Genomic DNA, 16,522 nt, shown 5'->3' with positions numbered 1-16,522 from the left:
GACTGTTCAAGGTAGCAGGAGCTGCAGACAAGGCAGGTCTCTCTAAAGCAATAGAGTTAAGTAATGTTAAGAACCACAAAAGGCCAAATTTCAGATGAGCAAAGAGACTAAGTAAATTAAAGAGACCAACTGAGAGAGGAAGGCCAAAATTAGCTCATAACAGTAATTTGGGAATTAAGGAAAACATCGAGATCATGGCCAAGAGGTCTGAATTGAGAAGAGAAATGGATTTTCATCTAAAAATGTTCCCCATATCCACAGAGAGTATCCAAGATGGTGACAAGAGAAAACTGAGCAGCAACTTTTCTGGTCAAAATGGTCAAAGGAACCAGTAAAGTTATCAAAAACATATGCCACTGAAAATCACTGACATAAAACTGTTTCATGCAAAAGCCGATACAAAAAGTTTTGCTATAATTCACTTACATAAGCTACGTCCATTTGGTAGTGTAGCACCAGGCTGAGAAGTTAACCTGTGAGACAATTAGACATACAAATATAACATTCCTTAGCCAAGCAAAAGGCACACAGTGAAAACAGACCTTTGACTGTAAAATGCTCTGTGATACTCTGATTTCAAAACCTTTCCAAGACATAGCCTTGGAAGAGTCTGCTTCATGCCCAACACCTTAGTAAGGACAAAACTCAGTATCAATTGTATGAATCCCCCTCAACTGTCAAAGCATCTCTCTGATTAATCTTCCTAATCCTTCCTCATGCCCTTGTGCTATTAACTCTCTCCTTAAATTTCAGAACAGAACTTTGGTATAGCTCTCCAAAGGCAACTATCATTCCAACACCTTGGATAAACCAGTAGAAGTAACAGAACTTTTGGGGAAAGTCTTAGTGACTGAAGATCACTGTTAAGCATAGTGGATTTTGGCAGAACCAACATCAGATGCAAAGATATGTCGCAGCGGGTTCTAAATGAGCAACAATATGATTTTCAGTACCCTGGCCAAATTTCATTTGACACAATGATCTAAATTCTCCCAGCTGCATTAAATATTTATTTTTGTATACTGACATTTCTAGGAGCTCCAGTACAAGTCTACTCTTACAAACAAAAGAAACAGAAGGTGCACGAGTTTCAATACACATTCCCAATTACCATGCCACATTAATATGCTAGATTTAATTCATTCTGTTTTAAAATAGAAAAATAAAAACAAGAAGATGTCTATCTTGAGATTAAAAGCTTTTAAGCAAACTTCATTCTAACAGTTGACAGTCCAGTAGTGACTTACAGTCACTTTTACATACAGATCATTTCAAGAATGATTTTGACATGTACATAAATATGAAATACATATCTACAAAATAATCAGTATTAACTGAAAGTTCATGGATCAGGAACATACTGTGTACACTGTCTCAAAGTTACTGTAACCATGTGAGGAACCTTATGAATACAAGGATGTTTTGTAAAATACTATGAAATAATTTATAAAATAAAATTAATTACTTCCGCTTCAAGTTACAAAAATGTAGCAAGACTGAGGCTATATTCAGTAAAATTTACTTACTAGGCTGAACAATAGAAATAAACTTGACTGTTACCCATTCCCGAAAGAGGGTAACACTGATTCCCTAATTAAAATATCATGTCTTCTTATAGCTTGAGTACATAAAAATACCAATTACATTGCTAAATTTGGATGCATCAAGAATCTAAAATTCAGACTACATCTCAAATAAAATTACTTTTTATTTTTTGTACAAATATGCATAGAAAGGAAACAGAGATGAGACGATTGATGCAATCCACATTCCTGGAGTCTTAAAATGAAGAAAATTGTGTAAAAATAACATGTTTCAAAAGTACACTTCTGAGCTGCAGCGGACTTCAGAAAAAGCATAAGTGGGATAACAACATAGAAAAAAAATTGGTATGAGTTCCTTCTTCTCTTGGCAGCAATTACCTGGACTGTCCAGCTGAGATGCTCCATTCCTCTCGCTGCCCAGTACCGCGCGATTTTGATTTGTCTTTGCCCACAGGATCAGCATGTTTTGAGGTACGTTTGGCAGGAGGAGATATGTGGCTATCACTCAAACTAGCATCACTACCTTCATCTTTCTGAAAAGAAAAAAAGCATCAGATCGTACTTGGCTCATCTGCAGATATCCTTACAGAAAAAGGGTAAACTTCAGCTCAGTAAGAGGAAAGTCTCTGTCAAACTCTTAGTGACTACTCTGTGTGCAACATTAAAAGTGTTTATTCTGAAAACACTACCAGAAGCTATGAAAATATTTAATTGCAAATATTAAGCTTCTATAATAGTTTTCCTGTATTTCTGAACAAGTATAGTTTGTATAACTCATTGTATTTTTTATATATCATATACAACACACTGCTAATCTCACTTGCAAAAGAGCTAGCAATGCCTTAAAGAGAGAAAAGGACTGTGAAAAATTAAGATACTTAAAACCAATTATTTATTCCACTTATGTTGTTTTTGTCTTTAAAATGCTTTTTGTCTAAAAAATAAACAAACACTCTTCCTTCCTGTAAGAGTTTTCCTGTACCTTGTTCTACCCATCAAACTGTCCAACACATAACCAGGACATACCCAACATGTTCATTAACAGCATTATGCACACTAACCACATTACTCTTAACACCTTTTAAAAAGCACCTAAACAGTACCAAAAGGGGCCTTTTTTCCATTGCACTCATCAAAGGTAACAGAGACAGAAACTCAAAGATAGTACCAAGAGATTACTCCAAAGTTGTAGACAAAAAATAGACAGCAAACTTCAGAGGATCTGCTTCTATTTAGGTGAACTACCACTAGAAAACATAAAACCAGGATTGTATTAACTAAAAATTTTAGCTCATCAAAACAGTCTTGATGCCATTCTGTGAGACCCTGGACAAACCTCATGAAGGTTAACAAGTCCAAGTGCAAGTTCTTACATCTGGGTCCAGGCAATCCCAAGCACAAGCTGGGTGGAAAATGGATGGAGAGCAGCCCAGGGAAGAAAGACTTGGGGGTGTTGTTTGATAAGAATGTCCCTGCATTGTGCTTCTGCAGCCCAGAAAGACAAAAGTGTCCCGGGCTGCATGAGCAGCAAAAGGGGCAAGGGAAGGGATTCTCCCTGCCTATGCCCCCACTCCTGAAATCCCACCTGGAGTCCTGTGTCCAGCCCTGGGGCTGACAATCTGAAGGACATGGGGCTGCTGGAGTGAGTTCAGAGAAAGTCACGGAGATAATCCAAGGACTGGAGAAGCTCTGCTGTGGAGACAGGCTGAGAGAATTGGGATTGTTCAGCTTGGAGAAGGCTCCAGGGAGATCTTAGAGAACGTGCCAGTAACTAAATGGACTCTAAGAGAACTGGAAAGGGACTTTTTAACAAGGGCGTGTATTGACAGGACAAGGAATGGTTTTAAACTGACAGATGGCAAGTTTAGGTTAGGTATTAGGAAGAAATTCTTCCCTGTGAGGGTAGTGAGACACTGGCACAGGCTGCCCAAAGAAGCTGTGGCTGCCCCATCCCCGGATGTGTTCAAGGCCAGGTTGGATAGGGTTTTGAGCAACCTGGGATACTGGAAGGTGCCCCTGTCCATGGCAAGGGGTTTCGAAGTAGATAATCTTTAAGGTTCCTTCCAACCTAAACCATTCTATTATTCTATTATTAAAAAACTAAACATCCTTTATTGCAACAATAGAGAACCAATTTTCAAATATTAAGGTCCAGGAACTGTCAGTAAGAACTTGAACTATGACAAAGAGATAATTTTACTTAAACACAAGGAGATAACCACAGAAGTTCCATTTGTTCATCAAGCTTAGTAATAACAACAATCTGATTTGTACTCCAGATACTTCAACATCACATGTCACGTACTCAAGAAAATTTTAAAAAAGAAAAAGCTTATCTTTTAAGATAAGAAGTCAGAACATCACAGCATAGTATTTAGAAAGTGAAATCCAAATGTATGGGTGCAGTTTGACAAGACAGCTCAGCACGACTGTGACACAGGAAGAGCCCATGCACTCCCTTGCCTGACTACACAGCACCACCCCAACCTCCTTGGATCTTCTTCTCATGCTTCTCTGATCCATCCATCCATCCAGCTTACTAAAGCTGCAAAAGCTCACTTTCCTTCTTTTAGATGAACTTCCTACCTTGTCGTGATCTTAATCATTTCACTAAGGGATCAGAAAAGTACAAAAATAGTAACTACCACCATTCCTAAATACAAAACACCTGCATCCTGCATAGCATTATAAAATACATGGGGGGCAGCAGTTGGATGTTTTCCATAATACCCTGAAACTACAAAATGCCAACTTTTTACAACATTTTAGTAGCCTTCTTATTCACTTCTGAACACTAAGTATTTGTGCATATCCTTTCTGCTTTATTATCAGTCTACTTGTAAACTTAAGAGAAACACAACCCTGCTTAGGTCAATTTTAGTAACTGCTTTCTGAAACTACACAAGCTGCCCTGTGAAGAAGAACAGAAGCAGAATTTCAAGGTAAGCCACAGAACCAGTTTAAAACCGGCTAAGCAAGACAGAGAAAATGAAACTAGGAAAGATTAAGCAGCATGTAACAAAGCTTTACAAGGGGAAACATTAGAACTATTTGCCAGCAGTGAAATTAGTAATGCACAGGTTCCTGTATTCCATCTCCACCCCTTTTCCATGCAAAGACACAAACTCCGCCGAGTCCCCTATCATCACCTTTCTCTGCATTTCCTCCAGTGCCTTGCCTCTGGTCCCAAGTCTCGAATTCAGCTAGGATCTTGTCCTGTCAGCTAGCAGTTAAAACACAATATGGCAATGGAGACAAATTCTGCTACTTCAAGTCTCTCTCTGCTACAAATATTCATAAAATTCATAAAAGTTGAGTATCTTTGAGAACTCTAATGCTGTCAAATGAACATATACTGGCAAATAGCTCCAGAAACTGGAAGAGCAGGCTGTCAGTGTGATCACATGAGCAATCAGTTCCTTGCAGCTGCCTAAGGAACCAGACTAGCAATTAAGGGGTTTATTTAATTAGGTTATTCTTTGTTTAGGCTATTATTTTCAGCTGAGCCTCACTTGTCTGCATATTAACTCTATGCACAAACTCAGCAAGTACAAACCAAGTTAAATCTTAAGATACTCAAGCCCAAACATTAACCTACATTCGAGTACATGCTGTGTAAGATGCACTAACACAGAAAATTATTTATCATGAAGTAGTGACAAAGCTACTACAAAGTTGAAATCACTGAAATTTTAAATACATTACCAAGAATCCAAGCTCCATTTTTCAGTTAACAGACAACTTTAAAAATTCAAGCTCTAGGGAATGAAATCAGACTACTTCTGATTTCATTCTAGGGAATGAAATCAGACTATCCAGAACCTTCACTACCCACAGTAAAATACAGATATAGTTTTCATAACACTCAAGAGATTATCCAAACTGGGATACACTAGAACACGAAAGAAAATTAATTTCAGTTTGGGAAGTCTTTACAGACAGCAGTCTATCCACCACTTCCTCCCATTTATAGCAAACCAGGTCTAATGATTCCACAGCAGTCAACTTGCTCCCTCAAGGAACTGGGTCTCAAACCATTTATACCTTTAATGATTAAAAATAGCACTTCAGTTTCAACCCAGAAACTTATTACTTCAGAGCAGATATCATTAAAATGTTCTGGGACTAGAAAAATATAAGCATCAAACTTAAAAATTAAGAAATTAATAATGCAATTTCAGAAGTAGGAACGAATGCACTGCACTCAAAGCTCCTAATGAAACACTGGCACTGAAGCAAACACACTCACATGCTGAGAGAATGCAGAGAATATGAATTAATAAAATCTTAATCATGTCAGAAATTGCCTTCAAGCATACCAAAGCAACAAAGAAAAAGCAAGCAGAGAAAAATCAAAAAATGACTTTACATAGTGTCAGAAGGTACAAAGAGAGAAACAAAATTTAGTGCAACTGCATTGATCCAGCAGAAAAGAGAGACCCAGCAAACTCCAGCTGCGATCCAGAACAACCAGAACCACCTCTTACAGAAAGCACTCTTGCTACAAATGAGTAAGGAAATAAATGGCATTAACAGGATACCATCCATGGTCTAGACTGGCAAAACACAGTCTTATCTTTGGATTCAAAAGTAAAATGGAATGTGACAGCTGACTGAATACCACAAATCAGCTGTTGAGCTAAGATTCAGTTTAGGCAGAGGCAGTGGGGGCAAACTGGTAACACACCTTCACTGAAGGCACTTGAACGATGGTACGGATATATCTAGAAACAAAAGCTAAAATTGATAATAAAGCAAGAAAACATATATAGCTGCATATTACCTCTATGCTTTCTGTGCTTTGTGTGAAAAGGAGAAAGACAGAAACACTGTTTAATACCCATCTATGAGCAAGCTACAAATACACTGATATACATTATTACCTGTAGTCTCTTCTCTATCCGTCCCTAAATTTCAAAACACTAATTTGATACTAACAGATCTTTATTTAAAACATGTACAGTCTTTAAGTTTTGGAAAACACAAACTAGAAATCAATTAATAAAACTGGCCTTTTCCTTCTCAATTTATCCTCTCAGAACAGTGACTATACCAGTACAGTCTTTCAGCAAGTCTGAAGAACACACATAGCAGGGGAGTACTCACTGGCAGTGCTTTCAGGAGTATCACAGGAACCAGTTGGCTAAAGCATGACATTTGATTAATTCCCAAGTTAAAATAAAAAGATTACTTATAGCATCTTTGAAGGGAAAGGGTAGGGGGGGGTTGTTTCTTCTGTTTAAATTGAATCTCCTGGCTAACAGATTAATCAAAGAACTCTTCTTAAACTGCTGGTCTGAACACCCCAAAATAATTCTAATCCAGTAGTCTTGGACACAGAGCATGAGTACAAACCATCTCTACCACGGGCATCTCCAAGCATGTGAACACAAGTTCACTGAGTTCTCAAGTAAGAGATGATATAACATTCAAACCACAACCACACCTTGCAATTTCTGAAAAAGACTCTGTCTGGTTTGCCACAGGTTCGTCTGTACTCAAACACAGGCATGCAGACATGAATATCTGAGTTATCCACCGTGGTCAAACTCGCTGTCCTCGCTGTACAGTTTGTGGGGCACACCCTGCTGAGTGTGCGCCACACCCTGAACACTCACACCCCTGCTCACACAGCTCCTCACTCAGGCAACTTTTCAACCCATTCTCCTCAACGCTGCAGCAACTGGTTTTTTCTATGGCCTCTTCCCATGTCTAAGACACAAAATTAATGCACTGACATTCAACCTTCAGCTGACCAATCCTATTTCTCTGCGTTTTCTTAAATGCACAAATAGCTTTTCTTTTTAATCCACTAAATAAGCACAGAAGACCCTGAAAGTTACTTTCTCTTAATAATAATGAATAAACATTTTCAAAAAAATCTGTTTCAGCCACAGGTTTTCAGAAACCTCTGCTTCTAACATTAGTTAAATCCTAGCTTCCGATATTGAAATATAACTTTTTCCATTTCATTTGGCTCTCTGAAAAGACAATTTCAGACATGTCTCAATCTTATTTTTAGTGACATTGGAGAAACTAAATCCAGGTCCCCTGTTATTTCTAACTTCCTATTTTCTAATTTAAAATACATCTTTTGATTAACAACACATCTTCTTGGATGTCCCAGATTATTAGTCTGGATTCTTATCTTAAAAATGCACGTGAAAAAAACTGGTGTGCCTTTTCTCCTACCAGTTCATGCAAACTTCTTGAAATGAGCTGTCCATCAAAAGACCTGAAATACTCAGGGCTCTTTAATGCATTTAATAAACTTTTATGTCCTACAGTATAAAAAGATACAATTGTCTTTCCAAACTGAAACAATTATTCATGAAAAACATGTGACTGTGCCCCCACTACCCCAGTTAGTTAAGCTCATGTCTCATCCTTGCCCTCATATTCAGTTAACAAATAACTTGGTTTCACTGAAACTACAATGCATTTCAAACACCAGTAAAATACACCAAAAACATTGTCTAGCTGTCTGTCCAGAGATTCTGGAAAAGCCACTTGTTCCTTTGTATATCAGTTTCTGCAAAGGTAAAAAATATGGATTAAAACATTAACTCCTAAAAATTTAATTGCATTAAAGATCTGCATCAAGATCTACTGATGAAACTTAGGTAAGAGCTAGGTTTTGCTAGCATTAAACTAATGCATTTTTAGCCTAGGCATACTAAGCAGTTTTAAAAACTCAGAAGGCTTCACAATCTCTTTGAGATTTAAGTTTTGTTTGGTTGCAAATTTTACACACGAGACCAAAAAAATTTTCTCATGATGTGATCATGTCATCTGACCAGAATCTAATAAATCCTTTCAAATCCTTTTTTTTTTTTTTTTTTTTTTTTTTTTTTTTTTTTTAAGTTCACCACTTTATAGCTTTTTAACCAAAAAAACAGGGGGAGGAAGGAGTAAAACCCTCCTTCTGCTTGGTACGAATGTTCCAAGCAGCAGAATGCTCTCATGCTCATGCTCAAACCACACCTTGCCTTACACATCTACAATATGCCCTAATTTCAGGATGACACACCACACTACCCACTCTCTCTCCAGCACCAACACATCCTCGCAAGCTCCTCTCTTCCCCACTCCAACACACATTTTCCTGGCAAATGCCTTCAGCCCCTCATGTAGGGGAGAACTGGCTGACTGCTTAATGGGAAGAGGTAAGACCTGATACACTTGTCTGGGGAAAGAAGGTAACATGACTGAACTTGAGGTCGAGCATAATACAGCACCCTGTATTTGTGATGGTATACAACATACTGCTGCAGGCTGAACATCTACCTTTGTGTCCTAAAAACCCAGTGTGAAAGGACTTTTACTTCAAGGCTAGACTGGACGGGGGTCTGAGCAACCTTGTCTAGTGGAAGGTGTCCCTGCCCATGGCACGGGGTTGGGAAGAGATGATCTTCAACATCCCTTCTAAACCAATCCATTCTGCCTCAGCCTTCAAATGACAAGAAGCTGAGAAATAAATGTACTGGGATTAGAGCACATTAACTACCTTAGTGAGAACTCCAAGTTTCATGAAGGCCTTGATGCGTTAACCTTGCTGACAGCTTGAAAAAAAACATCAGCTTGAAAGAACACATCTCCTGGTTGCAGTTCTCTAATTTCCACTTGTTTGCACACAGTCATTTATCAGACATTGGCTCTCCACAGGTGTTAAGGAAAAATAATGTTCATGCTTAAGTGCTTGATGATCTTGGAATAAACAACTATTAACGATGTATTTCATTAATGGTAATGATAGTAAAGAATGCCTCAGTTGCAGGATGATCTGAATCCTTTTAACATTCAGCTTCCGTACTTTTTTTTCAGTGAACAATGCTCATGTCAATAATAGCCACTAAGAACACAAAGAATAACACCATCTAGACCTTTTCACAAGACTAAGTTCTTCACCATTTGTTCAGATTTAAAAAAACCCCAAACATGTTTCTTCCACAGGAAGATATGTTTTATTATTACAAGAGATTTCCATTTTATTTCCTGAAACTCTTCAACCTTAGAATTCAGGTTATTTAATAAATGTGAAAGCTTTTGAGAAAAGCTAAAAGTTTACAAGCTAAAAGTTTACAAGTTACAAGCCGTGTTAATTAGGGATTTTCACACCTGCAACCATTCCCTCTGTCTGTTACAGAAAAAAGACACCTGTTTATGTCCACACAGAGTGCCTGTCAACAGCTTCAGTATGACACACAAAAAACTCTTGCAACCTACAGGTTATTTGGTTCATGAATGAAAGGGAGAGTGACCTACAGAGCAGCCTCTGCCAAATTGTGACAGAGGCCATAAATAATGAGCTGAGGTTTATCCTCCCATCATCAGCAGCCAGCTCCAAGCATTTCCACCACGAACGCTCCTCTCTTCTCTGTGCCTTCACCAAAATTAGGATGATACTGAGAAATTTCAGCTGATAATCAAATCAGAAGGATGGCAGGGAGGCAAGGGGAAGCCAGGGGATGTGGAGAAGGGGATTAGTTTCAGCTGGACCAGTAACGTGATCCTGATCCTGCTGATCAAATGGCCTGGCAAGCATTAATATTGGCGAGTCTGTTGTTTTCACAACTGCAGAGTTCACAGCCAGAGCTCACAGCTCGCAGCACATGTGAAATCACACACCTGCAGAAGAGGAAGTCCACTGAGAAGAGTTCTCTACTTGCTGTATGGGGTCCACACCTCACTTAGAAGTATTTCTAGTAAATCCACTTAAAGGAAGTTTTTAAAACCACTGATCCTCCTTATTCAACATTGAAGGAATAAAATAAAAGCAACACATTTTTAGTCAGAACTACATTAACCATTTCTGTGAGTTTCTAGATGCTGTTAACAAAGACTTTTAAAGCAGAAATTATATTTATGTAATGAATCGAGACTCAAGAATGATTACAATTCTGATATGGAAAAAATGAAAACATTCAAATGTTTTTTCCCTACCCTCAGTCATCGAAAATCCATCTTGTTTCTGCTTAACAGTCACATGCTAAACAAAGCTTATAGGACACGGCCTCCTTCGATACTACTATAAACCTAAATAAAGACACAGAATTATCTAAATGAGGATAGCAAAGAGAAAAACAGAGTGAGAAGCCCTGAACCAGACTGCTCCCCAAGGTTTGGACATGACCAGGAAACAGACTCAGCAAATTAAGCAAAGAAGTGTCTGTAGCAAGGGTAACTAGGAAGGTGGCCTTCTGTGTGGATAAAAAATAGGATTATAAAACACTTCTGCACCCCTAGCTGCAATGCACTTAAAGACAGTATTTCCAAAAGGGAAAAATGAAATTAAAATTGTGCACAATTGTGATAGAAATCTTAAGATTAATGTACTGAAATTTAAATAATAATAAAAACCAATTTCTAAGCCCCAATGATACATCAGAGAAATAACACAGGACAATTATTAAGTATTTGAAATGAGGGATTGCTGAAGCACAGCAACAAATTTCACTGCAAGTAATCTCTTCCACATGTAGAGAATGAACAACTTCTTAATTTCAGGTTATTTAAATAGCTTGGCTCAACTATTTATCCATTTAAAACGAAGAAACTGACTGGAGGCTGGAGAAAAGCAAAATGCCCCCTTCCCACATTATGAAAACAACCAAACCAAAGCATCTGCTCCAAGTGCAACTGGACACAAACTTTCTATCAAAGCTTTACATTATTTGGGCCATCAACAGACTCTACTAGACACATAAAAGTAAAAACACAAAGTTCAGTACAAGAGGAACTTGAGACACTTCAAAGTTCTGTATAGGAGAGCTAAAGTTGTCTCCTTCATAACTAGTTCAGCTGGAGCAGAACTATTACAGCATACACATACTCAGCGCAAAATGAAAAGGCTTACAGAAGATTGCACATTAGTCTTAAAACTGGTTGAAAAGTTGTCTCTTTTAGTAACTACCAAGCAAAAAGAAACTAAATTTATTCAGAAAAAGACTGCAAGAACGTATAAATGCAAACCAACACTTGAACAATTTAAACCAGAATTAATGGTTAAAATAAACCATGAAAATCCCATCAAATGTAATGAAGCCAGTATTTCAAGAGTGAAGTCAGACTGAAAAATTGTTTTGAAAAACTAGCAAAGCATGAAGTATACACAAAAAAAAGGATAAAAACATATTGTCAGTTCCCTTTGCAATAAATGGGTTCATGAGTGATATCCACAGAAAAAGTAATCCATTAGAGCTAAAACATCTAATAAACAATCAGCAATCTTTCAAAGGGTCACAGCTACAAAACAGCACACAAAATTCACAGCAATGAAACTTCAGCTCATTGATGCCTACTTGCTGCATGCCTTGTTTTGAGATGGGTTTTCTGAAGTTTTACAGAGGAATCATTCAAAGCATCATTAGATTGGAATTAAAACTTTTTCACAGCATAGCAAACATTCAACAATTTAGGGCAGGATGTGCAAAACCATACCACATGCAACTGAAACTGCAGGGGGATAGAAGTGATCAGAATATAATTACCTGAGCTAATTATCTTGCATAACCTCAAGCTGTATGCAACTCTGCAAAATTGTCATGGGCTGTCTCACAGCCATGGGTCAAACCTTCTGTTTGAAGTTCAGACAGAGACAGTAGTTGGAGAAACAGATTTTATTAATATTACTTTGGGACAAGCCCAATGTTCAGAGGAAGCAATGCAGAACACAAAACATCAACACCATTTCCTGAGCACTCTTTGGAGGTCTTATCCATTCACTGGATTAGCCCTTGTATTGCTTCCTTTGAAGGCCCTGGAACAGTGTGACACCAAGGATAGCCAGCTTCAAACAGGATGCACCACTGCCTCCCAAAACAAACCACGGACACTTCACGTGTCCTGACTGCTGAGAGCAGCCCGGACTGATCTGGCACGATATGTAAGAATTCAAACTCAACACAGCCCTTCAGAACCACAAAAGGATCACAAATGCCAACTGTATGGTATTTTGACAGAATCCTGAACAAAGACTGCTTCCAACAATTGCTCCATTTCCCACTGCTCACAGCTGTATTAACACCATACAGCCAAGGAATGGCCTGCATGACTCATTTTAGAACACTGATTTTTCCCTGCTGAATCCCAAAAGAGCAGCAGACTACTAAAACAGAAAGAACCCGAGATTTTATTACACACCAAAAAGATGAGCTTTCCTGGGAATCTTCCTTTAAATTAAATTGTTTGGAATAACTTCACAAGGCTTTATATTTCAGGATGTATTTCAAAGAACTGTAAAAGCATTAGCCTCAGCACCCTTACTGATGCTACTGCAAACTCGAACACAAAGACAATGCAGTTCTTTAAAACACAGATATTGGACAGGAGCTTTTTTCTTGAAGAGCTTTACGCACAGGTGGCCAGCAAGTGTCATTTATCCACCATAAGGAGGAAAATCTAACTTTTTCTATAGCTTTATTCTAAACACCAGAGCATCCAGAACACTGTGAGACAATAGACAAGAAAATATTGATATGCCAATCAGGGTCTTTCATAGTGGAAAACTTGATTTTTAGAAAGCTCTATTGGTTACGTGTAAAACTTGTAATTTAAGAGAAATCATAGTAAGTTTTACATTTCCTATGTTTTCAACAGCTGACCATTAAAGGCTTTTCGAAGAGTAAAATGCAGCAACAAGTTTACGCTACAAAAGCTGAAATGATCACCCAGAAATCAGAAAACACTTCTATTGCCACAGGCTGAGAAACTACAGTGAGAGATGCTGAAACACAGTGGCATCACAGGGCACCGAAAGGCTGCTCGGCTCTGCACCTCTGCACGCTGCAGTGCCCGATGTCGCTCCTGCAGCCCCTGATCGCTCCCGCTGGCAATTAAGTACAATGGAGAGCTCTAGGTTGCACCACGCAAGTTGAACAATGTTGGCAGCACTACTTTTAGCGAGGATCATGCATTACAATTATCACCATGCCCTCAAGTAGCTCTTAAGGCACTGCTAATGCTTTCTTGGCTAATTAAATTAAGCTAACCTTGTATACATTTCTAAAATGTCTAACCAGTACGCTGACGTGATTTAAGAGTGTTTATTACACAATAAATTCTTGATCAACACTTTTGATTTGTGCTTTGAGATGACTAAGAAAAATAATTTCAATTGCCAAAGAAGTGTTAGCAGCAATCACAACTGAAAACATCAGACATCAGTAGATACAAAGTGCAAATTTAACCACTTGTGGTCACAGAATCCTCAATTTTTTTATAGTATGAATGAAGTCCACTGAACCTATAAGCCTTGTGTTAAAATTTTGTGTCTCTGTAGAAGATTTTGATGAGTTTTTCTTGTCAGAATGCTTTAATACAAAGCTAGAAGACTTCCCAAATTTTAATGCCCAAAATAAAAAAAATCTGTATTTTTATACACAGATGTATAATTTGTATAACAACAGAATATATATTTATGCAAGCATAGCTTCAAAATCTACTAACTAGCATATAAATCAATCCTGGAAACAGGAAGAAAACAAAGACCAGTTTTTCCCCTCTGTACCCTCCCTATGCACTCTGCTATGACATCATCTCAGACAATAAACTTCTTGGCTCCTTGATCCATTTAGTGAGGGATTTTGTTCATTTTAATCTGGCTTCTGGTAAGCAGACAGACACACATGTATTCATCTCCATCACTGACTGCGTGGTCGCCAATCAATAATTCAAACCAGTTTACTTTTCAAAGCCTGACGTCATTGCTTTCTCCAAGCTGAGTGAGTACTACTGGGGGAATACACTGAACATGATAAAGGCATTTAGACTATTACAGTCCATTTCAGGCAACAAATGTTGCCTCCAGATTCAGATCAAACAAAAAAGGACACTATTCACACACAACTCAGCATAATATTGAAGCAGAAGACTAGAAACTTAAGTTCTTGGGAAAGGAGAGAGTCAAGCCTATCCTTATAAATGTATGCAAAAACCCCAAACAAATTAAAAAAAAAAAGTATATCAAAAAAAGCCAAGTGGAAAAAATAAGAAGGAAACAGATACAGAAGAGGCAGCAGGCAAGTCCTATCCCCTCTTTTGGTCTACTCAGCATCTTACAGGATGCCATTAGGTCACTAACTCGGTTTTTGTTGCTAATAAGGAACAGACAAATGATCTTTTAAAATACATTCTGAAAGGTGGCTGCAAACAATCCCACTGAAAAGCATTTCTCAGGGAGTCCCAGTCAAAAGCTCAATGCAAAAAAAATTAAGTTACACACTGCAAACAAGAAGCGTCCCATCTCTGCCAGAGCTCCAAACTCTAGCTGCCCATTAACCCGATTAACTGCTGGTAGCAAGGCTGGTTTCCTGATGTGACACCCAAAAGACTTAGAAAGGACAGACTATTCCAGTCAACTGGAAAAAAAAAAAAGAAAAAAAAAAAAGCATACAACTGCGTGAAGACGATCCCAGCACACTCTCTGAACACAGCCTCACTATCTGTCTCCCAGCAATCACTTCCAAAAGCAAAGGCTTTGTCTCCCTACTGCTATACTTATTCATGTCCTAATCACTGAGATCCTTCTCTGGCACTACTTCAAGAAGATTCAGAAGCTCAGAAAGACACTGTATTGCTGACAGTACTTACATCTGAAGAATAAAAAGAGTTGTTCAAAAACAACTTTAAAATACAGTGAGATATACATATTTTATAAAACACACTGGATAGGGGAAATAAGAAAAAACCTTCTTGGATAACTTCTGCTCATATTTGGCAATTACATCTTAAAAGGAAAGAAAAAATCCACCTCAAACACATGAGATGTATTGTGAAGCGAAACAAGTTCATTCCCATACACCAAAATTTACATTTAACTTTAGAAGAAATGCTCTTTTAGAAGTGTGGGCAATATCTTGAGAAGTATTTACAATATTTTACACTATTTTGTACAATCTCCTTTCCTTATACCATGACACTAATTGCAATGTTTTAATGATTTGTAGCAAAAAAACACTGTTATGAATTAAAAATACTTGGAAAGAAGCCCAAGCTAGTTTTCTTAGCAGCAGTAAACTCCATGACAAGTAAGCCAGTAAGGGTTACTTCAGACTTTGCTTCACAAACCACAAGACCCACGATATGAATAAACAGAAACTCCACACTAAAACAAGCAGAACAGCTTTTTACAGCTATGGTGCTGCATCCCCAGGAGTCCACTGAAATTAAACAAGGAAGAAATAGGGAACAAGGAAAAGTAAGATGGAGGAAGGGAAGAACTGTGAAGTATGAAAGAACTGAAAGAAAAGCACAGAAAGTATAGGATCTCTCATCAGTGATTTGTATTTGGTTTAGTATTTTAGACCAAAGGGATGGGTAAAAGGTTTTGTGAGAATTCCAGGTGACATCCTTCTGATATGCCTTTGGCTGCTGCTGCTGTTTTCCTACTCGGCTGATTAACTTCCTCCTGTGCACGGCAGTGACATGGTCAGTTGGTGCACGACTGTCAAACACCCGGACCCTCAAATTTCACTTCCATATTTGTGCTGCTTTTATTGATTTTTATTTTTTTTTTATTGAAAGACCTTTAAAGCAATACGTGAAGTTTCATCAACCAAAGAAAAAGTCCTGCCTACAATTCCTCCTGTGGGAGGAATTTCTTCACAGGCAGGATCATTAAACATTGGGAATGGGCTGCCCTGGGAAGCGGTGGAGGCACCAGCCCCGGAGCTGTTTAAGGAAAGACTGGAAGTGGCACTCGGTGCCATGGTCCGGTTGACAAGGTGGTGATCGGCCATAGGTCGCACTCGATGACCTCAGAGGTCTTTTGCAACCTCACTGATTCTGTGATTCTTCGATAATTAAAAACAAAAATTACAGGTTTTGTCAACAGAGCTGTTTAGAGACAAGGAAGAAAGGAGACTCCCGAATTCTTTCTTCCAGTTACGATTTACCAAACGTTAATTCCCCAAATCGGGCTGTAGAATTTCACTTGCAGTTAGCCCGTCAGCCCGTCTAACCCAAGCAACCACAGCGAG

The 16,522-nt window shown here is 38.3% G+C and overlaps 1 protein-coding gene across 3 annotated transcripts in view; it reads right to left on the bottom strand.

Moving 5' to 3' along the window:
- Window positions 1-16,522, bottom strand: part of ATAD2B (ATPase family AAA domain containing 2B) — a 71,312-nt gene that overhangs the window by 53,867 nt on the left and 923 nt on the right. For all 3 annotated transcript variants that reach the window (XM_041421667.1, XM_041421660.1, XM_041421652.1), the window contains exons 2-3: window positions 1,923-2,077; window positions 427-473 (exon numbers count right to left, since the gene is read on the bottom strand). In XM_041421667.1, coding sequence (XP_041277601.1) covers window positions 427-473; window positions 1,923-2,077 — 202 coding nt within the window. The remainder of the gene's footprint in view (window positions 1-426; window positions 474-1,922; window positions 2,078-16,522) is intronic.

Source organism: Onychostruthus taczanowskii, unplaced genomic scaffold (assembly GCF_017590055.1).
Source record: "Onychostruthus taczanowskii isolate IOZ18803 unplaced genomic scaffold, ASM1759005v1 scaffold11, whole genome shotgun sequence".
NCBI classification, from domain to species: domain Eukaryota; kingdom Metazoa; phylum Chordata; class Aves; order Passeriformes; family Passeridae; genus Onychostruthus; species Onychostruthus taczanowskii.
Note: the sequence above shows the minus strand (reverse complement) of the source record. Positions and strands in the feature narration are given on the sequence as shown.